Raw genomic sequence first — 25,952 nt, 5'->3', positions numbered from 1 at the left:
ATAATAATAATAATAATAAAACTTGTCTCAGTTTTATGGAATTTTTTGTCTTAATAATAATAATAATAATAATAATAATAATAATAAAACTTGTCTCAGTTTTATGCAATTTTTTTGTCTCTGTTTAGTTTTGATCCTAAAATTTCAGATAATTCAATTCTGCTCGACTTTTTCTCAAAAAAATAAAAGTAGAAATCTAATCCGATTAAATTCGAACCCAAATAAAGAAGTAATAATGCTTGAAATTGTTTCTATGGCCTGAATAAAGTAACCACGACTCCTCTTCTTTGTTTCTTATCATTACTCTACATTTCCTGCAAATCACTATGAACCTAATTTCCAATCAAATCTGACATTTTTTTGTAAATTATACTGAGGGGAGAAGAAAATTCTCAGCGAATCTCCGTTGAGATGGCAGGAGTCTCGGTGGCGGCGGAGTGGCAGCTCCTCTACAACCGCTACTACCGGAAGCCGGAGCTCTACCAGATGGAGTGGAAGCAAGTGGACCTCACGCGCAATAAAATCGCCTGCGCCCCCTTCGGCGGCCCAATCGCCGTCATCCGCGACGACGCCAAGATCGTCCAGCTCTACGCCGAGTCCGCCCTCCGCAAGCTCCGCATCTTCACCTCCTCCGGCCGCCTCACCGCCGAGACCGTCTGGCGGAACCCCGGCGGCCGCCTCATCGGGATGTCCTGGACCGATGACCTAACCCTAGCCTGCATCACGCAGGACGGGACCGTCTACTCCTACAACATCCACGCCGAGCTGCTCGGGACCTTCTCCCTCGGCAAGGAGTGCTTCGACAACAGCGTCGTCGAGTGCGTATTTTGGGGGAACGGCGTCGTGTGCATCACGGAGGCGTTCGAGATTCTGGCGGTGCCGGATTTCAAGATGCCGAAGACGGTTAAATTGGCGGATTGTAGTTTGGAGGAGCTCCCGCATTGTATGGCGGTGATCGAGCCGCAATACACGAAGTCGGGCGACGTGGAGGTGCTGCTTGGGGTTGGGGATCACGTGTTGTTGGTGGATGAGGAGGGGGTGCAGCCGTTGGCGGCCGGAATTGGGCCGTTGCAGAAGATGGTGTTGTCCAGGAAAGGAGAGTTCGTCGCCTCCTTCACACATGATGGAAGGCTTTTGGTCATGTCCTCGGATTTTTCCAAAGAATTCATCGACTATACTTGTGAGGTAAATTGTAATTAGGATTTTGGTTTAGCTGAATCGGTACCAATTCAATTGCTTTTAACTCTTGAAAAATTAGTGATAATTGCAATGGATTTGTCATTGTTTAGCTAAATCAATACCAATTCAATTGTTTTGACTCTTGAAATATTAGAGACTAGTGATTATGTAATTGCAAAAAAATCATAACTTGTACACTTTTGTATCACTTTTAACATTATCAGTCAGCCATTTATGAAAACTTGTTGCATTCATGGGCAGTCCGGGTATAAAAACTTTAATATGTTATATTACTTCCAACATTTTCAGTCAGCCCTCCCACCAGACCAACTAGCTTGGTGCGGATCGGACACTGTCTTACTTTACTGGGATGACATGTTGTTGATGGTGGGTCCCTATGATGAGCCAGTACGGTACATATATGACGAGCCAATTATTCTTATTCCAGAATGTGATGGGGTGCGTATACTATCTAACACCAACATGGAGTTTTTACATCGAGTGCCAGACTCTACAGTATCGATCTTTCAGATTGGAAGCACGTCACCTCCTGCTTTATTGTATGATGCCTTAGAGCATTTTGATAGGCGAAGTGCGAAGGTAGTCGGCCCTTGTCTTATCTATCTCCTTCTATTGCAATATTCAATTTTAAAATTGTTATGTACAAGCTTGTCTAATTTGTTGCCTCAACTCATATATGCCTGCAATTAGTTAAAATGTGCCACATTGAGGTTTGATAGAGTTAAGATAGTTGAAACGAAATACTTAAATTACTGAAATTACTGAAGGAGGAAACATTCCAAAACTGAGGTTCACACAGAGAGTTTTTTCTCTGCCACAGCAATAGCCTGACCTCCTCGAAGTTTTGTAATCTGCAGAGCTGATAAAAACTTGAAGTTGTATTACACTATTACTATTCTCCTTTTCTACCTAGCCTATTTATAGAAAATATACGCTAAGTTGATGTAATTATTATTGGAAAGTGAAAAATTGGGAAAGAGACGCATCTTTATAGTGTTAAATACGGTAGTAGACTCATCAAAATTGGATGAGTTTCTTTTGGGATTGTTTTCTAAACCTATGCAATAAATTGTTGGTTTTTGAATATTTGTATCCTATAATATGCAGGCTGTTGAAAACTTGAGATTAATCCGCTCTTCATTGCCTGAAGCTGTTGAGTCTTGTATAGATGCTGCTGGCTATGAATTTGATATTTCACAGCAAAGGACACTATTGAGAGCTGCAAGCTATGGTCAAACCTTTTCTAGGTATATTTAATGCTGAAGTTTTAGCCATATGCACGAAATTAAGGTTATCTTCTTTCCTATTTAATTTGTGTTGGTAACTAATTCTCGTTAGGATTACTATTCATGTGTTTTCATAAATTGGACTTGGTTGTTGTAGTTTCCTGCATGCATTTAGTCTAAATTTGGTCCGAAGCTCCAAATAAAGCAATATCTTCTGTTTTTCTTTCTTGTTAATGATATCCAGTTGTCTTTGGCAGCCATATTCGACGTGACAGTATACGAGAGATGTGTCAAATGCTGCGTGTCTTAAATGCCGTACGCCATGTCGACATTGGGATTCCTCTAAGTCTTCAACAGTACAAGGTGTTAACATCTCAGTACCTTATTAAAAAAATTTCAAGTCCTAGTTGGCGATTTTGCAAAACATTTATTTATTTGTTTTTCTAATGTTTCTCTGCAGTTACTTACTCCATCTGTTCTGATCAATCGTCTAATTAATGCCCACAAACACCTTCTAGCTTTGCGGATATCAGAATACCTCGGCTTAAGCCAAGTAAGTTATCAACTTTTTGTAATGTATACTTTTTGTTATATAAGAAACAAAATTTTATTAATGTAGTAGAAATATTAAAAACGGTGTTAATAGAGGATTAAATGTCCACCCTTAACAAAACAAGGGAAGCTATATTTTATTGGTGGTTAGGTGTTTTTACTTTTGGGGATTTCTCATCCCTTTGGAATCATCACTCTGTAATTTTTTTTCTATATATATACTCCCTTCGTCCCTAAGCAATAGTCCTAGAAGGGGAAGGCATGGGTTTTATATGGTAAAATAGGTAAATAAGTTATATATTGAGGGTAATATGTTGTGGGGTAGTGTCTATAATTGGAAGGAACTAATTTTTGTGGACGTACCAAAATGGCCAAAGGGACTAGTTTTTAGGGATGGAGAGAGTATAATAAAAGCTTGTTTCTTATAAAAAAAGGTTCTGGGTTGCTTTCAGTTTTGTGTAAATACTTCTTAGGTCGGATGTATATCTGCCTAGACTTTATTCTTGAAGAAGTTAGGCTATCTTGTTTAACTTTGGCAAGACTCCCAGTTCCAAACAGTGATCTGTACATTCTCTTGATGTTTAAATAGCCCATGAGAAAATTGTTGTTTTTGAAGTTGAGGCTTATAATGAGCATGTTTATTTGAGAAGAATGTGAATGTAAACCTCTTCTCATATCTGTTAGCAAATGAAATGCTCCTTACAAAAGCAGTAAGGCATTCAGATGCAAAATTTTCACTTAATTTGCAATGAGATCATTATATTTTGATGCTTGTGTAGGAAGTTGTAATAATGCATTGGACGTGTACAAAGATATCAGCTTCCGCAGCGATTCCTGATGCCACTCTTCTTGAGATTCTACTTGACAAGGTCAGTTTTTCAGTAGTCTATGTTTTAGTTATTTCCCCCAAAAAATTGTAAATCTTAAGATATTTTTATGCCATTCAACATATAGTACCTATTCTGCCAGTTTACTTCTAAGGAGATTCTTAGCTTGCATCTTGCTACGTAGAATAGTTAATAGTAAAGGAACTATTCAATTTCCCCTACCATCCAACTTACTGACCCAAAGGTTTCATGACTAGTTTCATTCACCCTGATTGTTGACTGTGGACTGTGATGTAAGAGCAGGTGTAGTTAGTTTTGCAGCAATCTCACTGCATATCTTGTGTTTAAATATTACCAACTGTAACTTGATTCTGTAATTTGCACCACTTGTTTGGTTGCAAAATGTTTTGTCTAATATATTTATTTATTAGATCTCAGTTGAAGATATGCAAAGGAATATCTTATGCAGCCGTTGCTGCTCATGCTGATAAAAGTGGCCGTAGGAAATTAGCTGCTATGCTAGTTGAACATGAGCCACGTTCCTCTAAACAGGTAGAGTTTAAGTTGTATTTTGTATTCCTTTCCATATGCCATTCTCTGATATGATTATTTCTTCATTACATGTTTATATAGACATGGTTATATATTGGCTTGATATCATTCATCTGTAAAGCCATACTCGTTTGACACTCTTGGGAAACTTTTGTGCCTATATTAACATATCTATATGTCAGATCCCTCTCTTGTTAAGTATTGGGGAAGAAAATTCAGCACTTGTGAAGGCTACCGAAAGCGGAGACACTGATCTTGTTTATCTTGTCATGTTTCATATCTGGAAGAAGGTGTGGTATTGTTTAAGATAAATATTCTCAGACATCTATATAGGAGCAAGTGCTAATATATAGTTAGATGAAATTCTTGGTCATAGTTCATTGATTCACAATTGCAATATTGCAGAGGCCACCATTGGAGTTTTTTTCAACAATACAGACTAGACCTCTTGCACGTGATCTGTTTATCAAATACGCACGGTAGGTAGAGTACTTATCCCTCCCAAATGCCATGAGGGCGGGAAGAAATTAGTTTCATTAATGCAGGATATCTTTCTGATCTTTTTCCAGGTGTTACAAGCATGAGTTCTTGAAGGACTTCTTTCTATCCACTGGGCAACTCCAGGTTAATATCACTAACCTGATTTGTGGGGTCTTTCTCCTTCATTTGTTATATATTCACATTCACCTGATTCATGGGTTCTTTCTCTTTTATAACATTTGTTGTAATAAAAGGTTTTATATTTTGCAGGAGGTAGCTTACCTCTTGTGGAAAGAATCGTGGGAACTTGCAAAAGATCCAAGGGCCAAAGGATCATCTCTTGGCCCACGCATAAAACTAATCGAAAAGGCTAGTAATCTTTTTGCGGAATCAAAAGAACATATGTTTGAGTCCAAGGCAGCCGAGGAACACGCCAAATTGTTAAGGTAATTGTTGTGTTGGGCACTTATGGGCTTGTGAATGCCTCTATGAGTAATTGCCAAAAACTATGTACTCCCTAGAATTATTGTATAATTATTGTCACAAATGATAAGAAACAAAAATATTTATTAAAATTAAATTGATATAACTTTACTTGCAATCTCTTGGTACGATATCCACTAAAAAACAAGTTAAATTGTTGATGGAAGAATTGTAGATCTAACTTTACTGGCTTCTAGCCATATCTCAAACTATAGGTTTTGAACCTATTAAACCACCATAACGGTAGAACTTATGTAAAGTCATTGATTCCATCTATCATGTAATTCTTATGATAATATAACTTGGTTGCTGATCGCTATAATTCTAATATACCATTCAGTTTTAAGTAATGGCTAAGAGTTGGATTAGACTCGTCTGATTTAATAATTTGTTAGTATTATGAACTGTGGGGAAGCTCCAAGTCAAGTAACAAATTTAATCTACTACATTAATTAAGAACGTAGATAGCTTATACTGATAAAAACAAACCCCTCTGATATAATTTGCGAATACAAAGTACCATTTAAGAGATAAGTTTGGACTTGTTAAAATGGGCTTGCTTAATTTCCAAGACTTTATTTTCTATTTCTATTTAATGAACTGTGCATAGTCTTTTACTTGCAGAATTCAACGTGAATTGGAGGTAACAACAAAGCAGGCTATTTTTCTGGATTCAAGTGTCAGTGACACAATTCGCACATGTATTGTTCTGGGAAATCATCGTGCTGCAAATAAAGTTAGAGCCGAATTTAAGGTTTGTATAATCCACATATTGCCCTGTTGAACAAAATATAACAATGATTTGCAATTAACCATTTTAGGCATACTGTTACCTTTTCATACATGGGTATTTTTCTATTTGGCACAACCTATTTGTTGAAATATCATGAATATGATACAGGTTTCTGACAAGCGGTGGTATTGGCTTAAATGCTTTGCGCTGGCAACAATCCGAGACTGGGATGCACTGGAAAAATTTTCAAAAGAGAAGAGGCCACCAATTGGTCAGTGTTATGCGTTCATAGTTTACTTTGGGTGCGTTCTCTTTGGTTGTAAATTTATCATGGGAAAAGGAAGGATAAACAAAATTTTACCCTTTAAATCCTTCCTTTCTTTTCCCACATATCCTACTTGACCCTTACTCATTCTTCATTTACACTACAAAGGAGGGATAATATCATCCCTCCAAAAATGGTGTGATAATATTATCCCTCTTTTATAGTGTAAATGAGGAATGAGTAAGGGTCAAGTAGAAAATGTGGGAAAAGAAAGGAAAGATTTAAAGGGTGAAATTTTGTTTATCCTTCCTTTTCCCATGATAAATTTACAACCAAAGAGAACGCACCCTTTATGTTGTAATTTCTTTTTTTTTTTGATGAAATTTCTAAATAAATAATACAAACCACTCACACACCCCACCTATGGTGGTAATAGTGGCCGAGAGTACTCGAACCTGTGACCTCTTGGACAACAGGCAACCACCCCATCCACTAGGCCATCCCAAGGGGACTAAATTATGTTGTAATTTCTTGTTTTGCCATTCTTTCCTCTGTGCTTCGTTCATCTAGTCCTAAATATTTTGCATAATGAGAATATGCTTTGCACGCTAAGATATGATAACCTTTCCGATGCTATGATGAGTGTCGTTGTAACTGACTGGTGATGCATGTTTACATTGTTATGCAATGTATGCTTGGTCTTTTTTGTGTGCAAAAGGCTAAAATGAGAAATATCTAACAGAAATTAACTTTCAACCATAGTTGATTTGATATTTTAGCATATCTTGTGCTAGTATAACATGCTTTTGACTCATTACAAGAAACTCGAAATCTTTTTCTCAGCTGGTACCTTTTTTCATGTTATTTGACATATACTTATGCCGTTTCTAGGTTATCGTCCATTTGTGGAAGCTTGTGTTGACGCGGGTGAGAAGGATGAAGCGCTTAAATATATACCGAAGCTTTCAGATCCGAGAGAGAGAGCTGAGGTAACTAAATGATAACATGCCATTTTCACAGTTTTTTTTTGTGTCATTTCTTTTACTAGCTGGATGTGCTGTTAACTGGCAAACAGGCGTATGCGAAAATCGGGATGGCCAAGGAAGCTGCAGATGCAGCATCTCAATCCAAGGATGGCGAACTGCTGGGGAGATTGAGGCAGTCATTTTCACAAAATGCTGGAGCTTCTTCAATCTTCGATACCCTGCGCGACCGCTTATCGTTCCAAGGCCTCTCTTAGTTTTGTTTGCTCATTTTTACAGTTAATATTCGTTGGGTTTCAGTGAATTTGGCATTTGAAGGTAAAGCTTTTTGTGGTGTGAGAAAAATGCAATGTGACTGAATATTTAATGGGTGTATGCAGCAAGCATGAAGATAACAATAGCATTTCGTTGTTTTATCAGTTAATACAATATAAAATAGAAATTTCTTCACCTTTCTTGTGTGTATGCACCAAGCATCAATGGCATTTTTACTTCCAAAAAGTACAATAAATGTAAATAAGAAAATAAATTATTCTGCATTTTCAAATTTGATAACTAAATTCTACAGTTTCATTCAATCATATTTCATGTGTCAGTATCAAAGAATATCATAGCATCATAAAATAGGGCAATTCACTATGACAAGTAGAAAGAGCGTAAGTTGTATACATATATTATTTTATTTGATAAAATAAAAAATATAAATAAAAAACAATATCTATTATATTTAATTTTTTAATTAATAATTCGGTTTATTTAATTTTATGACTACAGTAAATGCATATAAAATATTGAACTTTCAATAAATTTTTATTTTGCACACAATTTTTAATTTTTTATTAAAATTTATCAATTATTAATTTTTTCTCATTTTAAAAATTCACTCATTTTTCCTCTAAACTCTAGACTTGAAATGACATCATTTTCATCCATTTATATAATTTGATATGGGCTTTAATTTTCTACAGTCATATTTATGTCATACAATCGTATTTATGCCAAACGGCTTTAATTCATTCACACTCTCATCTTCATTCTCACTCATCTCATCTCATCTCATCTCATTCTCTGCAACTCCCAAAACAACCATGGCAGCAGCTTATGCAACTCTAGTTTCTGCTATGAATATCATAAACAACCTTCACCATCATCCTACCCCTCCTATTTCTCTCCCCATTCAGCAGCTAATGTCTCTCACTCAAAAGATTAATTTCCTGCTCGAATTTCTGGAGGGGTATAACCCCCATCGTGGCTACTCCAAACAAGCGGATCCATTGGAGTGTCGCATTGCAGATGCAGCTTATGCGGCCGAACACGCCATTGAATCTCATATTTTCGATCAGTTCACAAATAATGGAGAAAATATGAGTTCTGATGGCCTTTGTGAAGCTCTGGAGAAGGTGATAAAAGTCATGGCTTCTATCGAAGAGGAGGCCAAGCAAATTCAAGGGAGAGTTGGAGTCCAGCATCAGCTGCACACAAAGTCAACGCCTTCGGATTCCTCGAGATCTTCTTCGATCCCGCAGCAGAGTAGCATGGTGGGTGCTGATAATGCCAAGTTCCAAATGAAGGATATGCTCACTTCTGATGTCCTTCATCTACAGATCATTCCCATTGTCGGGATGGGCGGCTCTGGTAAGACCACTCTTGCTAGAACTGTTTATGAAGAACGTCTTATTAAGGACCATTTTCATATTTGTGCTTGGGCTACCATCTCTCAAGAATATATCACTAGAGAAATTTTAGCTGCTGTTCTTCATCAGTTTAATATTTGGGTTGATGACAATTTGAGTGAGCATGAATTAGGCGAAAAGTTGCATAAACACCTTTATGGTAGAAGATACCTAATTATAATGGATGATATGTGGAGCATTGATGCATGGGATAGAGTCCAGATATATTTTCCGGATAACCTAAATTGTAGCAGAATAGTAGTAACAACTAGACTATCAGATTTGGCGTCTAAATTACCCAACTCTAATAGGCTTGGGATGGAACTTTTGGATGAGGCTGATAGTTGGGAGCTTCTCTCCAAAACTGTGTTTGGGAAAGAAGGTTGCCCTCTTGAATTGGAGGAAATTGGAAAAAAGATTGGAAAAAGCTGCAAAGGACTTCCATTGTCAATTGTTGTGGTGGGAGGCCTTTTGGCCAAGTCCAAACATGAAAGAGAGTGTTGGGAAGACATAGGAGAAAACTTGAATGCAAGTGTCGTTAATTTAGAGGATGATGAACGTTGCTTGAAAATACTATACATGAGTTACAAGCAATTGCCAATACATTTGAAACCATGTTTTCTCTATATGGGAGTTTTTCCAGAAGATAAGGAGATTAAAATCTCAGAGCTGATTAAATTTTGGGTAGCGGAAGGATTTTTGAAAGAAGTAAGTGAGAAAAGCTTGGAAGTGATAGCAAAAGAGTATTTAAAAGACCTTATTGGTAGAAATCTTGTTTTAAGGAGTACTACAACTCTTGAAGAAAAGAAGTGCAAAATTCATGATTTGTTGAGAGACTTGTGCTTGAGAGAAGCTAAAAAAGAAAGGTTTTATAATATCACATCAGATAATGTAGCCATAACCGCCTTTCCGCCAATGTCACAAGCTCGTTCTTTGACGTGGAATGTTCAACGAGAACTATCACCTCTCAATATGAGCTTGTTTAGGATAGTGAAAATAACTACATTCCAATGGCTAGATTTATTTAGACACATAGATCAATTAGTTAACTCACGGTTCCTTCAAATAGTTACTTACGGAATAAGAGAGCGGAATTTTCCTCGTTCCATATGGCGATTTTGGAATCTACAAACACTAATTGTTTACACCCACGGTGAGGTTACTGCGCCAACTTATTTTTGGTACATGCCTCACATTAGGCATGTTGAGTTCCAAAGGCTACGTCTCACAGATCCTCCTAAGAACCAAGATGACATTGTTTTGAAAAATCTGCAAAGCCTGGGGACAATATTAGATTTCAAGTGTAGCGAACAAGTTGTCAAAAAAATTCCCAATATAAAAGAATTGTTTTTTCATAATATGGGAGAGCGTGATGATGAGATGTATTGTTTGAGCAATCTCGATTGTCTAACTAAACTTGAGTTCTTGGATTGCACTTTTTCTGGAAAGTGTGTAATCAACTTTCCCCATTCGCTCAAGAGATTGAATCTTTGTTGCAACGATTATTGTTGGGAAGATATATTGGATAAGGTAGGTGTGTTGCCCCAACTTCAGAAGCTCACACTTAGGTGGGGGAGGTTCAACGAAGGGAAGTGGGAAACAACTGGAGGCCAATTTCGCAGCCTCAAATTCTTGACTCTTTACTGTAGTCGTAATCTTGAAATCTGGAAAATTGAGAGCTCCCACTTTCCATGCCTTGAGCGCCTTCATCTTGTTGCAGAAGATAAGTTGCGGGAAATCCCTTTAGATTTGGCAAAAATAGCCACACTTAGAGAATTTTTTGTGGACCGTTGCAGTGATTCGACTGTGATTTCTGCAAAAAGAATATCAGAGGAACACGAGGACTATTACGGGGAAGGATCCCTTCAAGTTTGCGTTCTCCTCCGGAGTTATAGCGATGCAGGATTAGGACTGGAGAGCTTGGATAGTCCTCCCAACTTTTGTGTTGAACGTGACGAGTACTAAGGTACACAGAAGAAATTGTAGATTTGGTTTAAATTAATTTGATTCCTAGTTTTGATTTGTAATATTAGAGTGATGGAACAAGTGTGCAGTGCAGGCAGTGTGTGGGGAAAGTGCACACCACAGAACGAATCCATTCATGCGTATGTGTGGTTGGTGTTTCGTTTCTCTTTGTTTTTTGGCTTGTTTCTTTTGAATTCTTATTCACTCCCCTTCTTTCTGGTATTTCCACTTTTTCATTGGCAGCGTGACTGAAAACAAGTGGAAGATAAAGAGAGATGGCCATGGATCACTCTTCAATTTGCAGCTGTTGTTTCACTCTTGCTTTCAGGTAGGCATGGATCAGCCCAAACAAGACACACAGTTACTAGGATTTGTCTTATCCTGCATGTTATATAGGTCCAATTCACTCACATCCATCGAGAGGGCAACCGCCCAACAAATTTTATGGCTCGCCATGGACATGATGTTCCAGTTGTTTCTTGTTCGATGCTTTCATTGCTCCTAGGTATATTTTAAATCTTGTTAGAATGGATCAATTAGGATATCCTGATTTTAAATCTGGTAATGAGCTTTTTAGTAAACGAAATCTTCACAATCTCATTCTTGTAATAGGTTCTCCATACATGTTTGCTTCTTTCACACAAAATGGATGTATAAATTTGGACAACATGACAATATTGTTGTTGTGAACTAACTTAGATTCTTGAAATGGTGTTGCCTGCATTTTTCATTCTCTTCATGTGGAAATCAAATTAACTTTCAATCATAGTTGATTTGATATTTTAGCATATCTTGTGCTAGTATATATAACATGCTTTTGACTCATTTACAAGAAACTAGAATATTTTTCTCAGCTGGTACCTTTTTTCATGTTATTTGACATATACTCATGCCGTTTCTAGGTTATCGTCCATTTGTGGAAGCTTGTGTTGACGCGGGTGAGAAAGATGAAGCGCTTAAATATATACCGAAGCTTTCAGATCCGAGAGAGAGAGCTGAGGTAACTAGACTAACATGCCATTTTCACATAGTTTTTTTGTGTCTTCTCTTTTACTTGCTGAATGTGCTGCAACTGGCAAACAGGCTTATGCGAAAAATCGGGATGGCCAAGGAAGCTGCAGATGCAGCATCTCAATCAAAGGATGGTGAATTGCTGGGGAGATTGAGGCAGTCATTGTCACAAAATGCTGGAGCTTCTTCCATCTTCGATACACTGTGCGACTGCTTATCGTTCCAAGGCCTCTCTTAGTTTTTTTTGCTCATTTTCACAGTTAATATTCTTTGAGTTTCAGTGATTTTGGCATTTGAACGTAAAGCTTTTTGTGGTGTGAGAAAATGCTATGTGACTGAACATTTAATGGGTGTATGCAGCAAGCATGAAGATAGCAATAGCATTCTTGGTTTTATCAGTTAATTCAATATAAAATAGAAATTTGTTCACCTTTCTTGTGTGTATGCAGAAAGCATCAATGGCATTTTACTTCCAAAAAGTACAATAAATGTGAATAAGATAATACTACATTATTATGCATTTTACTTCCAAAAAGTACACAAGACTCACAAAAATTATGGAAAAAAGAAAAAATTCCAAAATTATTTGGATATGATGATACTACTGCAGACTAAAAAAAAAAAAATGATAATACTACTGCTAGCTGCAGTCGCTATCTTTCAGTGTGAATGCTAGCTGTGAAGTGAGAAATTAAAGTTTTGAATAATAAAGGTAGATTGGAAACAATACTCCATATGGGCAGGCTTTGAAACTTCATGATTAATCACTCATCTAATCTCATCACATCTCCTATTCTGCTTCTCCCAAAACAACCATGGCAGCAGCTTATGCAACTCTTGTTTCTGCTATGAATATCATAAACAACCTTCACCATCATCCTCGCCCTCCTGTTTCTCTCCACGTTAAACAAGTTGATTCTCTCACTCAAAAGATTAATTTCCTGCTCGAATTTCTCCAAGGCTATAACCCCCATCGTGACTACTCCAAAGAAGCGGATCCATTGGAGTGTCGCATTGCAGATGCAGCTTATGCGGCCGAACACGCCATTGAATCTCATATTTTCGACCAGTTCACAAATAATGGAGAAAATATGAGTTATGATGACTTGTATGAAGCTCTGGAGAAGGTGATAGAAGACATGGCTTCTATCGAAGAGGAGGCCAAGCTAATTCAAGGGAGAGTTGGAGTCCAACATCAGCTGCCTCCTGATTCGTCGAGATCTTCTTCGATTCTGCAGCAGAGTAGCATAGTTGGTGCTGATGATGTCAAGTTTCAAATGATGGACAAGCTCACTTCTCATTGCCATGATCTAGAAATCACTTCCATTGTAGGGATGGGCGGCTCGGGTAAGACCACTCTTGCTAGAAATATTTATGAGGAACGTCTTATTAAAAAGCATTTTTATATTTATGCGTGGGCTACCATCTCTCAAGAATATACCATTAAAGAAATTTTTGCATCTGTTCTTCGTCAGTTAAATATAGGAGTTGATGAGAATTTGAGGGAGCATGAATTAGGAGAAAAATTATTTCAACATCTTTATCATAGAAGATACCTAATTATAATGGATGATATGTGGAGCATTGATGCATGGGATAGAGTTAGGAATTACTTTCCGAATAACAAAAATGGCAGCAGAATAATAGTAACAACTAGGCTATCAGATTTGGCTTCTACAATATCCAACTCTAACAGCCTTGAGATGAAACTTTTGGACGAGGCTGATAGTTGGGAGCTTCTCTCCAAAACTGTGTTTGGGAAAGAAGGTTGCCCTCTTGAATTGGAGGAAATTGGAAAAAAGATTGGAAAAAGCTGCAAAGGACTTCCATTGTCAATTGTTGTGGTGGGAGGCCTTTTAGCCAAGTCCAAGCATACAAGAGAGTGCTGGGAAGACATAGGGGAAAACTTGAATGCAAGTGTTAATTTGGAGGATGACGAGCGTTGTTTGAAAATACTATACTTGAGTTACAAGCAATTGCCAATACACTTAAAACCATGTTTTGTCTATATGGGAGTTTTTCCCGAGGATAAGGCGATTAAAATCTCAAAGCTCGTTAAATATTGGGTTGCGGAGGGATTTCTGAATGCAGTAAGTGGGAAAAGCTTGGAAGAGATAGCAAAAGAGTATTTAAAAGACCTTATTGGTAGAAATCTTATTTTAAGGAGTACTAGAAGAAAGAAGTGCTGCCAAATTCATGATTTATTAAGAGACTTGTGCTTGAGAGAAGCTCAAAAGGAAAGGTTTTATAGTACTGGATCAGAAAATGTATGCATAAGCATGTTGCCCCCTATGTCACAAGCTCGTTCTTTGATGTGGAATGTTCGAGAAGAACTATCACCTCTCAATATGAGCTTGTTGAGGATAGTGAAAAAAACTAGATTCGTCCAAAATGTTTTATTTGGAGACATGGATCTATTAGTTAACTCACGGTTCCTTGAAATAGGTTTTTCTGAAATAGGAGAGTGGAATTTTTCTTGTTCAATATGGCGATTTTGGAATCTACAAACACTAATTGTTCACACCGACAGAGAGGCTATTACTGCACCAACTTATTTTTGGCACATGCCTCGTATCAGGCATGTTGAGTTCTCTGGGCTTCGTCTCACAGATCCTCCTAAGGACCAAGATGATATTGTTTTGGGAAATCTGCAAAGGCTGGGGACAATATTAGATTTCAAGTGTAGCGAACAAGTCGTCAAAAAAATTCCCAATATAAAAGAATTGTTTTTTCATAATAGTAGAGAGCGTGAGGATGACATGTATTATTGTTTGAGCAATCTCGATTGTCTAACTAAACTTGAGTCCTTGTATTGCGAGATTTCTCCAAGAAGTGCAATCAACTTTCCCCATTGGCTCAAGAGATTGGTTTTTCGTGCCGACAGGTTGAGTTTTTGGAGGCAAGACACATTGGATAAGGTATGTGTGTTGCCCCATCTTCAAAAGCTCACACTCGTATTGGGGAAGTTCAATGAAGGGAAGTGGGAAACAACTGAAGGCCAATTTCGCAGCCTCAAATTCTTGAGTCTTAACTGTATAGGTAATCTAGAAATCTGGAAAATTGAAAGCTCCCACTTTCCATGCCTTGAGCGCCTTCATCTTTTTGGACTAAAGAAGTTGCAGGAAATCCCTTTATATTTAGCAGAAATACCCACACTTAGAGAAATTATTGTGAAATTTTGCTGCGATTCAGCAGTGATTTCTGCTAAAAGAATATCAGAGGAACACGAGGACTATTACGGGGAAGGAGCCCTTCAAGTTTGTGTTTACCTCTATGATGATAACAAAGCTGGACTGGAGAGCTTGGATAGTCCTAACTTTTGTGTTAAACGTTTCCCATGAGAATCACTGGTACGAAGGTATACATCCATTCATACGTAGTTAGTGCTACATTTCTCTTTATGTTTTGGTTTCTTTCTTTTGTATTCTTCGGCTTATCTTGCGTGGTATACAGGTTCGATTCACTCATATTCATCGAGAAGGCAACCGTTCAACAGATTTTATGGCCCACCATGGATTATTGGTTCCATCTATCATGTAATTCTTATGATAATATAACTTGGTTGCTGATCGCTGTAATTCTAATATACCATGCAGTTTTATGTAATGGCCTAAAAGTTGGATTAGACTCATATGATTTAATAATTTGTTAGTAATATGAACTGTGGGGAAGCCACAAGTCAAGTGGCGAATTCAATCTACTCATAATTTTATACTCCCTCCGTCCCACTTCAAATGTCTCATTTTCTATTTTGGGTTGTTCCACTCCAAATGTCTCATTTCCTTTTTTGGAAATATACTCTCTTTCTATACTTAATATTTAAACAATTTTCACCAACCAACTTTATCTACTTTATACCCACTTTATCTACTTTATACACATTTCTTAATCTCCGTGCCCAAAAGAAAGGAGACATTTGGAGCGGGACGGAGGGAATACCATTTAAGAGGTAAGTCTGGACATGTGACATTTTGATCCTCTCCTCCACACTCCTTTTTTATCCCTTTCAAGACTTTATTTTCTATTTCTGTTTAATGAACCGTGCATAGTCTATTACTTGCAGAAATCATCGTGCTGCAAATAAAGTTAGAGCCAAATTTAAGGTTTGTATAATCCACATGTTGCCCTGTTGAACAAAAAGTAAAAATGATTTGCATTAACCATTTTAGGCATACTGTTGCCTTTCCATAGACGGGTATGTTTTCTATTTGGCACAACCGATTTGTTGAAATAATTTGGAGATGATAATATGTGAATGGACTATAGTGCTGCTCAAGTCGCTATCTTTCAGTGTTAATGCTAGCTGTAAACTGACAAATTAATAGAGGTAGATAGGAAACATTACTCCATGTGGGCATACTTTGAGAATTCATAATTAATTCATTCACACTCTCTCATCTTCATTCTATTCTGCAACTCCCAAAACAACCATGGCAGCTGCTTATGCAACTCTAGTTTCTGCTATGAATATCATAAACAACCTTCACCATCATCCTACCCCTCCTGTTTCTCTCCATGTTAAACACGTTGAGTCTCTCACTCAAAAGATTCATTTCCTGCTCGAATTTCTCGAGGGCTATAACCCCCATCGTGGCTACTCCAAAGAAGCGGATCCATTGGAGTGTCGCATTGCAGATGCAGCTTATGCGGCCGAACACGCCATTGAATCTCATATTTTCGATCAGCTCACAAATAATGGACAAAATACTGTTCATCAATCAAAAAGAAGAAAAAAATATATGAGTTATGATGACCTTTGTGAAGCTCTCGAGAAGGTGATAAAAGACATGACTTCTATCGAAGAGGAGGCCAAACAAATTCAAGGGAGAGTTGGAGTCCAACATCAGCTGCACACAAAGTCAATGCCTTTGGATTCGTCGAGATCTTCTTCGATCCCAGAGCACAGTAACATGGTGGGTGCTGATGATGTCAAGCGTCAAGTGATGGATAAGCTCACTTCTCATTGCCGCAATCTCCAAATCATTCCCATTGTAGGGATGGGCGGGTCCGGTAAGACCACTCTTGCTAGAACTATTTATGAGGAACGTCTTATTAAGAAGCATTTTTATATTTGTGCTTGGGCGACCATCTCTCAAGAATATAGCATTAGAGAAATTTTTGCAACTGTTCTTCATCAGTTCAATATAGGAGTGGATGACGACTCGAGGGAGCATGAATTAGGAGAAAAGTTGTATAAACAGCTATATGATAGAAGATACCTAATTATAATGGATGATATGTGGAGCTTTGAAGCATGGGATAAAGTTAGGAATTATTTTCCTGATAACAAAAATGGTAGTAGAATAGTGGTAACAACAAGGCTATCAGATTTGGCTTCTACACTAACGAACTCTAATAGCCTTGGGATGGAACTTTTGGATGAGGCTGATAGTTGGGAGCTTCTCTCCAAAACTGTGTTTGGGAAAGAAGGTTGCCCTCTTGAATTGGAGGAAATCGGGAAAAAGATTGGAAAAAGTTGCAAAGGACTTCCATTGTCAATTGTTGTGGTGGGAGGCCTTTTGGCCAAGTCCAAGCATACAAGAGAGTGTTGGGAAGAGATAGGGGAAAACTTGAATGCAAGTGTCGTTAATTTAGAGGATGATAAACGTTGCTTGAAAATACTATACATGAGTTACAATCAATTGCCAATACATTTGAAACCTTGTTTTCTCTATATGGGAGTTTTTTACGAAGATAAGGAAATTGAAATCTCGGACCTTATTAAATATTGGGTTGCAGAGGGATTTCTGAAAGCAGTAAGTGGGAAAAGCTTGGAAGAGATAGCAAAAGTGTATTTAAAAGACCTTATTGGTAGAAATCTTGTTTTAAGGAGTACCAATTACTGGGGAAAGAAGTGTTGCCAAATTCATGATTTGTTGAGGGACTTGTGCTTGCGAGAAGCTGAAAAAGAAAGGTTTTATAATAGTGCATCAGATAATGCAGCCATAAGCGTCTTGCCGCCTATGTCACAAGCTCGTTCTTTGACGTGGAATGTTGGACCAAAACTATCACCTCTCAATATGAGCTTGTTGAGGATACTGAAAACAACTCACGGTTCAAAATGGGTCGAAAAAGATTTATTGGGACACATGGATCAATTAGTTAACTCACGCTTCCTTCGAATAGGTTTTTTAGAAATAAGAGACGGGATTTTTCCAAGTTCAATATGGCGATTTTGGAATCTACAAACACTAATTGTTGACACCTACACCTACGATGAGGTTATTATTGCACCAACTGATTTTTGGTGCATGCCTCGCATCAGGCATGTTGAGTTCAAAAATCTTCGTCTCCCAGATCCTCCTAACGACCAAGATGACATTGTTTTGGAAAATCTGCAAAGTTTGGGGGCAGTATTTGATTTCAAGTGTAGCGAACAAGTGGTCAAAAAAATTCCCAATATAAAAGAATTGGGTTTTTATAATTTTGGAGATGATGAGATGTATTGTTTGAGCAATCTCGATTGTCTAAACTAAACTTGAGTCCTTGGATTGCACTTTTTCTGGAAAGTGTGTAATCAACTTTCCCCATTCGCTCAAGAGATTGAATCTTCGTGGCAACAATTATTGTTGGGATGACATAATGGATAAGGTAGGTGTGTTACCCCATCTTCAGAAGCTCACACTCAGGTGGGGGGAGTTCAAGGAAGGGAAGTGGGAAACAACTGAAGGCCAATTCCGCAGCCTCAAATTCTTGACTCTTAAACGTAGTCTTACTCTAGAAATCTGGAAAACTGAAAGCTCCCACTTTCCATGCCTTGAGCGCCTTCGTCTTCTTTACGTAGATAAGTTGCAGGAAATCCCTTTAGATTTCGCAGAAATACCCACACTTAGAGAAATTGTTGTGCGCGGTTGCTGCGATTCGGCAGTGGTTTCTGCAAAAAGAATATCAGAGGAACACGAGGACTATTACGGGGAAGGAGCCCTTCATGTTCGCGTTGGCCTCTGGGGTATGAACAACGCAGAAGTGGAGAGCCTGGCTAGTCCTAACTTTTGTGTTGAACGTATCAACTACTAAGGTACACAGAAGAAATTGTATATTTGGTTTAAATTGATTTGGTTTTGATTTGTAATATTTTCGTGATGGAACAAGTGTGCAGTGCAGGTAGTGTGTGGGGAAAGCGCACACCACACAATGAAATGAATCCATTGATGCGTGGTTGGTGCTCTGTTTCTCTTTATGTTTTGGCTTCTTTCTTTTGACAAACAATTCCATCTGCTAGATTGTAGGACATGAATGAATTAGCAAAGTAGATTCTTTTGTTTCCTCAAAAACCAAACTGCAACTGTTTATTCGGCCGTTTCGTCTATTCAGGTTGGGAGGGAGCGGCAGAGAAATGATTTTGATGATTTTGACACCATTCCTTCTAAATTCAACATATGAGGAAGGAGAAACTGAAAAACATGGCCCTTTCCGTGACTTGTGGTTTTGGATATATAGGAGAAAAATCTCACACTTTGCTATGATATAAAAGTCGGGAATGGAAGCCTTTGTAAAGATGAGATTATTAGATTTTGTTTATTTATTTAGGCTGCGTTTACTTTCATGGATAAGTTTATTCATAGAAAATGATGGATAACAAAAATTTATGCCTTGAAATGTTTCATTTCTTTTCCAACATTTGACACACAAAAGAGATGTTCACAATTTTTCCTTCTTTATTTTCACTTCAATGATGGATAATATTATCTACTTAAGAAAAAAAAAAAAGGAGACATTTTAAGGCATAAATTTTTGTTATCCATCCTTTTCCATGGATCAATTTATCCATAAAAGTAAACGCAGCCTAAAAGACAAAAAATGAGCACAATTTATTTTGGTCTTACTTGATGAAAGATGTTGCATAAAAAATTATTCTCTCACTTGTTTTGATGGTTCTTGATCATGAAACAAGTGCATGCGCACACTTTTCTTCAATTGTAATAAATTTGTAGGAAAATATAGTTTCCAACTTTAGAATTGCACAAGTAAACGAGCAATTCAACACGTTTGTCAATATTTGTCTTGAAATTGCCAAATTGCACAATTTTTAGATAAATTTCGACGATGTATTGTTTATTACTGACCTTATGGAAAATAAGGTTCACATGGTTGTCTAATTGCATAATTTTTAGATAAATTAGTACGTTCATCTGTGCGGTGCAAGGAGAACATCAAAAGTAAACGACATTTTAAATAAATAAATCTAAAAATTAAGCACAATCAAAATATAAACAAATACAAAATATGTTTAAAAAATAAAATAAAATAATTTACATCAATTACTCAATAAAATCCTGAATTTTAAAATGTAAATTTTTAACTTTGTATAAAGTATAGTGATAAATAAATTTAAATTATTTGATAATGAAAATTGCCATTATTCGTAAATTTTCATAACTTATTTGTTTTAAGTTCATTTTTAATGATTTTTATGCCATATCTAAGATCTTGTAACAAACTTAAATTTAAGGTGCATATTGAATATTTTTTCATGAAGCTAATTTGATAATGTTTAGAAAAAAATTAAAAAATAAACAGAAAAATAGTGATAAAATTGGTGGGTAAAAAGAGAGAAAAAAGGAGGGAAAAAAATAATCTTTTTATATATTATATAGATAGATTTTGTTGGACCATATAATAAGATCACTTTGTCTAGCGGCTGCTTATTATCGGCCATATACAAAGATGTATTCCTTAAGAAGGGTGATATGGAGTAAGTGTGATTAATAGTACAAAGATGTGTGTGATATGGAAAAAATGTGATTAATAGTACAAAGATGTGTGTGATATGGAGTAAATGTGATTAATAGTACAAAGATGTATGTGTTGATATGGATAAAAGAAGTATAAGTGTAATCAACATTTCATCCGTCCACAAAAAATAGTCTATTTTTGTCAGTGATGACCCCTCCTATGTTAATAGTAAGACTTATGGTTCAAATGATGCTCGTCGTGCATCGCACATGTGAACGCACTAGTTTAAAATTAAAAAGAAATACATATATGTATATAATTTGCTTTGAAGTTATAAATGTGTATTTCATTTCTCATGTCAAATAAAGGAATTTCTTCCCCATCTTTTCTCTGTTTTTCAATAAATACGCCATCGAATGCTAGGTGTGAAATTAAAGTTTTCAATGGGCATCCGCTCTGGTGCTAGCCATAGTTTTTCAACTATCTCATATTTTGTAGGTAGCGAATTAAATATGCTTCATTTTCTTTGCTATCCAACATTTACTACCTCGTTTTTATCACTCCACTATGGAGGTTATACATTTACTACATTGAAACTTCCTCCCATAGTGGAGTAATAGAGGCTGATTGGAAACAATACTCCATGTGGGCACACTTTGAGAATTCATAATATCACACTCTCTCATCTCATATTCTGCAACTCCCAAAACAACCATGGCAGCAGCTTATGCAGCTCTAGTTTCTGCTATGAATATCATAAACAACCTTCACCATCATCCTACCCCTCCTATTTCTCTCCACACTAAACAAGTTGAGTCTCTCACTCAAAAGATCAATTTCCTGCTCAAATTTCTCGAGGGGTATAACCCCCATCGTGGCTACTCCAAAGAAGCGGATCCATTGGAGTCTCGCATTGCAGATGCAGCTTATGAGGCAGAACACGCCATTGAATCTCATATTCTCGATCAGTTAGCAAATAATGGAGAAAATATGAGTTATGATGGCTTGTATGAAGCTCTCAAGAAGGTGATAGAAGACATGGCTTCTATCGAAGAGGAGGCCAAGCAAATTCAAGGGAGACTTGGACTCCAACATCAGCTGCACACAAACTCAACGCCTTCGGATTCGTCGAGATCTTCTTCGATCCCGCAGCAGAGTATCATGGTGGGTGCTGATGATGTCAAGCTTCAAATGATGGATAAGCTCACTTCTCATTTCCGTGATCTACAAATCACTTCCATTGTAGGGATGGGCGGCTCGGGTAAGACCACTCTTGCTCGAAATATTTATGAGGAACGTCTTATTAAGAAGCATTTTCATATTTGTGCATGGGTTACCATCTCTCAAGAATATAGCATTAGAGAAATTTTTGCAGCTGTTCTTCATCAGTTAAATATAGGAGTTGATGACAATTTGAGGGAGCATGAATTAGGAGAAAAATTGTATCAACACCTTTATCATAGAAGATACCTAATTATAATGGATGATATGTGGAGCATTGATGCATGGGATAGAGTTAGAAATTATTTCCCAAATAACAAAAATGGTAGCAGAATAGTGGTAACAACAAGGCTATCGGATTTGGCTTCTACATTACCCAAGTCTAATAGCCTTGCGATGGAACTTTTGGATGAGGCTCACAGTTGGGAGCTTCTCTCCAAAACTGTGTTTAGGAAAGAAGATTGGCCTCTTGAATTGGAGGAAATTGGAAAAAAGATTGTAAAAAGCTGCAAAGGACTTCCATTGTCAATTGTTGTGGTGGGAGGCCTTTTGGCCAAGTCCAAACATGAAAGAGAGTGTTGGGAAGACATTTGGGAAAACTTGAATGCAAATGTTAATTTAGAGGATGATGAACGTTGCTTGAAAATACTGTACATGAGTTACAAGCAATTGCCAATACATTTGAAACCTTGTTTTCTCTATATGGGAGTTTTTCGTGAAGACGAGGAGATTAGTATGTCAAAGCTCATTAGATATTGGATTGCTGAAGGGTTTCTAAAACCAATAAGTGGGAAAAGCTTGGAAGAGATAGCAAAAGAATATTTAAAAGACCTTATTGGTAGAAATCTCATTTTATGCCATAGGTTGGATAGTATTGGAAACATAAAAAAGTGCAAAATTCATGACTTGTTGAGAGATTTGTGCTTAAGAGAAGCTGTAAAAGAAAGGTTTTATAATACAACATCAGATAATGTAGCCATAAGCGCCTTGCCGCCTATGTCACAAGCTCGTTCTTCGACGTGGAATGTTGGACAAAAACCTCTCAATATGAGCCTGTTGAGGATAGTGAACAAAACTACATTCTTTCAAATATTTTTTCAAAATGATTTATTTGGACACATGGATCAATTAGTTAACTCACGGTTCCTTCAAATAGCTTCTTACGCAATAAGAGAGGGTAAATTTCCCTGTTCAATTTGGCGATTTTGGAATCTAGAAACACTAATTGTTCGCCACAACAGCGAGGTTATTACTGCGCCAACTGATTTTTGGTACATGACTCGCATCAGGCATGTTGAGTTCTACGAGCTTCGTCTCCCAGATCCTCCTGAGGACCAAGATGGCATTGTTTTAGGAAATCTGCAAAGGTTAGGGACAGTATTAGATTTCAAGTGTAGCGAACAAGTAGTAAAAAAAATTCCCAATATAAAAGAATTGGTTTTTCCTAATAGGCTGGTGACACTAAACTTGAGCAATCTCGATTATCTAACTAAACTTGAGTCATTGAAATGCACATTTTTTGGAAAGTGTGTAATCAACTTTCCCCATTCGATCAAGAGATTGAATCTAAGTGGCATCAGTCAATATTGGGAAGACACATTGGATAAGGTATGTGTGTTGCCCCATCTTCAGAAGCTCACACTCGGGTGGGGGAGGTTCAACGAAGGGAAGTGGGAAACAACTGAAGGCCAATTTCGCAGCCTCAAATTCTTGGCTCTTAAGTATTGTAATTATCTAGAAATCTGGAAAATTGAAAGCTCTCACTTTCCATGCCTTGAGCGCCTTCATCTTATTGAAGTAGGTAAGTTGGGGGAAATCCCTTTAGATTTTGCAGAAATACCCACACTTATAGAAATTGTTGTGGAAGGTTGCAGCGATTCAGCAGTGGTTTCTGCAAAAAGAATATCAGAGGAACACGAGGACTATTACGGGGAAGGAGCCCTTCAAGTTCGTGTTCACCTCTATGATGATAACAAAGCTGGACTGGAGAGCTTGGATAGTCCTAACTTTTGTGTTAAACAAGCCTACTACTAAGGTACAGAAAAGAAATTGTAGATTTGGTTTAAATGGATTGGATTCCTACTTTTAATTTCTAATATTTGAGTGATGGAACAAGTGTGCAATGCAGGTAGTGTGTGGGGAGAGCGCACAACACAGCACAGAATGAATCCATTGGTGCGTATGCTCTGTTTCTCTTTATGTTTTGGCTTCTTTCTTTTCAATTCTTATTCACTGCCCTTTTTTCTCCTATTTCCAAATTTCCATTGGCAGCATAACTGAAAAACAAGTGGGAGAGATAAAGAGAGATGGCCATTGTTGAACTGAAATAGCCAACCCAAGAACTATATATATTATTCAATTCTGTTTCATTTTTTCGTCTCCTAACTTCCAATTGAATTATTTTCACACCATACCATAGTTTTTCAAAGAGACGCCGCCCATTAGGTCTAACAATTATTCCGGCGCGGACATCTAAAATTTATGTATGTAGATGGAGATCAAAGCACCCACTTCTGGCAGACTAATTTCAATTCATTTTAGTTAGGTAATTTAGGGTACCCGAATACCTGAATCGGGTACCCAACTCGGGTATTAGGGTACCCGATTTCAGAATCGGGTTCGGGATCGGGTAGGAGTTTTGGTCAATTTTCGGGTTCGGGTACCCGATTTTTTCGGGTAGGGTACCCGAACCCGACCCGATTCCCACCCCTAAGGATTATGATGATGAAAAAAGAACAAGCTTTATTGTTGTAATCCATATATAGTTGTTGTTATTAACGTCGATATCTTTTTGGTGTAAATTTATATTTGAATCATTCAAGCAAGGTATTAATAATTTTTGTAATCATATTTGAACCCCAATTTAGCGATATATATTCAATTAATTTTTTTGCAAAAGACAAAATGAGTAAAATCAATGAGAATTTGTAGAGGATAAACATCAATTTTCTGGAATGATTTATTTTAGAATCAATAGCCTATATATAAAACCCCAACTCGAAGAAGCCCATATCACTGAGGGCCCAGCTACACAGCCCAACCCCACCAAGAATAAAAGCCCAATACAACTCCCACCAACACCCTCTGTATTGATTTGCTAAAGAAGAATTTAGGGGAATATTCAATATTTGCATAAACGGTCTTTCTAGTATATATTTAAATTCATTAATAATCTTACAATAAAATTATATAATAAGGATAAAATAGACAATCACATGTTATGAGTTATGACTAATGCTCTTTACTATTAGTATATAGATTGAGCTTAGGCCTTATATCCTATCTTAGATTTTCTTGGCTGAATCCATGTCAAATAAATAGGCCCAAAATTGTATTAGACTAGCATTTTCACCCTGTTCAATACACGAGAAACGTTTTTATATTTTTTTTATTTATATGAAACTGATATCAACTCAAATGTCATAATATTTATAAATATAGTAAAAAATTAATTTTAACTGAATACATTTGAACTGTATATTAAAAAAAATAAGAGAACAAAAACGAATGCACAATGTCCGACATTTTTTTTTTTGTAGTTAGCATGTAGGTTCGTTTAAGGTATGCTTTCCAACTATATATATTTCCAATAAAGTTTCCACTAATTCACACTTGGAGAAATTGTTGTGAAATATTGCAGCGATTCGATTGTGGTTTCTGCTAAAAGAATATCAGAGGAACACGAGGACTATTACGAAGAAGGAGCCCTTCACAAAGGCATATCCTCACAAAGGCAGCGATTCGATTGTGATTTGCAATGCATCAAAGAAAGATCCCGGCTTAAGACCCCTCACAAAGGCATATCCTCGAATCTGAGACTCAGCCTCAGGCACTTCTAGCGATGCCATGTTAAAACGTGCTGCAGAATTCCTTAATGTTTATGAATAAAATAACATATTCATATTTATATATATGTATATATATGATTTTAGTTCTTAATGTTGTTTATATCAGACCTAGTGGAGCTTGATCAACTAGAACTTTGAGTAAATTTGCTCATATATTGAGATTGCCAAACTTTTTTCTTAGGGAAAGACTAAAAAAAATAGGAAAATACTAAAAAGCTCTTCAAGACCATATCCCTTCAAAGCAAGATCAAGGCATA

At 37.0% G+C, this 25,952-nt stretch overlaps 2 protein-coding genes across 25 annotated transcripts; both read left to right on the top strand.

Moving 5' to 3' along the window:
• The first annotated feature begins 224 nt into the window (after positions 1-224).
• On the top strand, positions 225-19,849 carry LOC130985064 (protein VACUOLELESS1). 24 transcript variants are annotated; one of them, XM_057907837.1, is made up of 15 exons: positions 225-1,185; positions 1,489-1,779; positions 2,308-2,447; positions 2,684-2,789; positions 2,887-2,979; positions 3,758-3,847; positions 4,244-4,357; positions 4,540-4,647; positions 4,763-4,836; positions 4,927-4,981; positions 5,108-5,283; positions 5,945-6,074; positions 6,222-6,324; positions 11,842-11,939; positions 12,051-12,379. In XM_057907837.1, the coding sequence occupies exons 1-15, from the start codon at positions 412-414 to the stop codon at positions 12,186-12,188; spliced, it is 2,490 nt and encodes an 829-aa protein (XP_057763820.1). In that variant the 5' UTR covers positions 225-411; the 3' UTR covers positions 12,189-12,379. The 24 variants fall into 24 exon arrangements, 7 of the variants coding, with proteins under 7 accessions (XP_057763820.1, XP_057763821.1, XP_057763819.1 ...); XM_057907838.1 differs by having other exon boundaries at positions 12,023-12,379; XM_057907836.1 differs by lacking the exons at positions 11,842-11,939; positions 12,051-12,379 and adding exons at positions 7,210-7,307; positions 7,394-7,751.
• Positions 19,850-21,312: 1,463 nt separating this feature from the next.
• LOC130985063 (putative late blight resistance protein homolog R1B-16) lies at positions 21,313-24,533 on the top strand. The gene is made up of 2 exons (XM_057907831.1): positions 21,313-23,882; positions 23,976-24,533. The coding sequence occupies exon 1, from the start codon at positions 21,341-21,343 to the stop codon at positions 23,879-23,881; it is 2,541 nt and encodes an 846-aa protein (XP_057763814.1). The 5' UTR covers positions 21,313-21,340; the 3' UTR covers position 23,882; positions 23,976-24,533.
• Positions 24,534-25,952: the final 1,419 nt, after the last annotated feature.

Source organism: Salvia miltiorrhiza, chromosome 5 (genome assembly GCF_028751815.1).
Source record: "Salvia miltiorrhiza cultivar Shanhuang (shh) chromosome 5, IMPLAD_Smil_shh, whole genome shotgun sequence".
In the NCBI taxonomy this organism is placed as follows: Eukaryota; Viridiplantae; Streptophyta; class Magnoliopsida; order Lamiales; family Lamiaceae; genus Salvia; species Salvia miltiorrhiza.
This window is presented reverse-complemented; position numbering and strand designations above follow the sequence as displayed.

What these genes read in the sequence shown, in the direction of transcription:
- LOC130985064 (XM_057907833.1), top strand. Translation starts at nt 8,297, where the DNA reads ATGCCAAACGGCTTTAATTCATTCACACTCTCATCTTCATTCTCACTC.
- LOC130985063 (XM_057907831.1), top strand. Translation starts at nt 21,341, where the DNA reads ATGGCAGCAGCTTATGCAGCTCTAGTTTCTGCTATGAATATCATAAAC.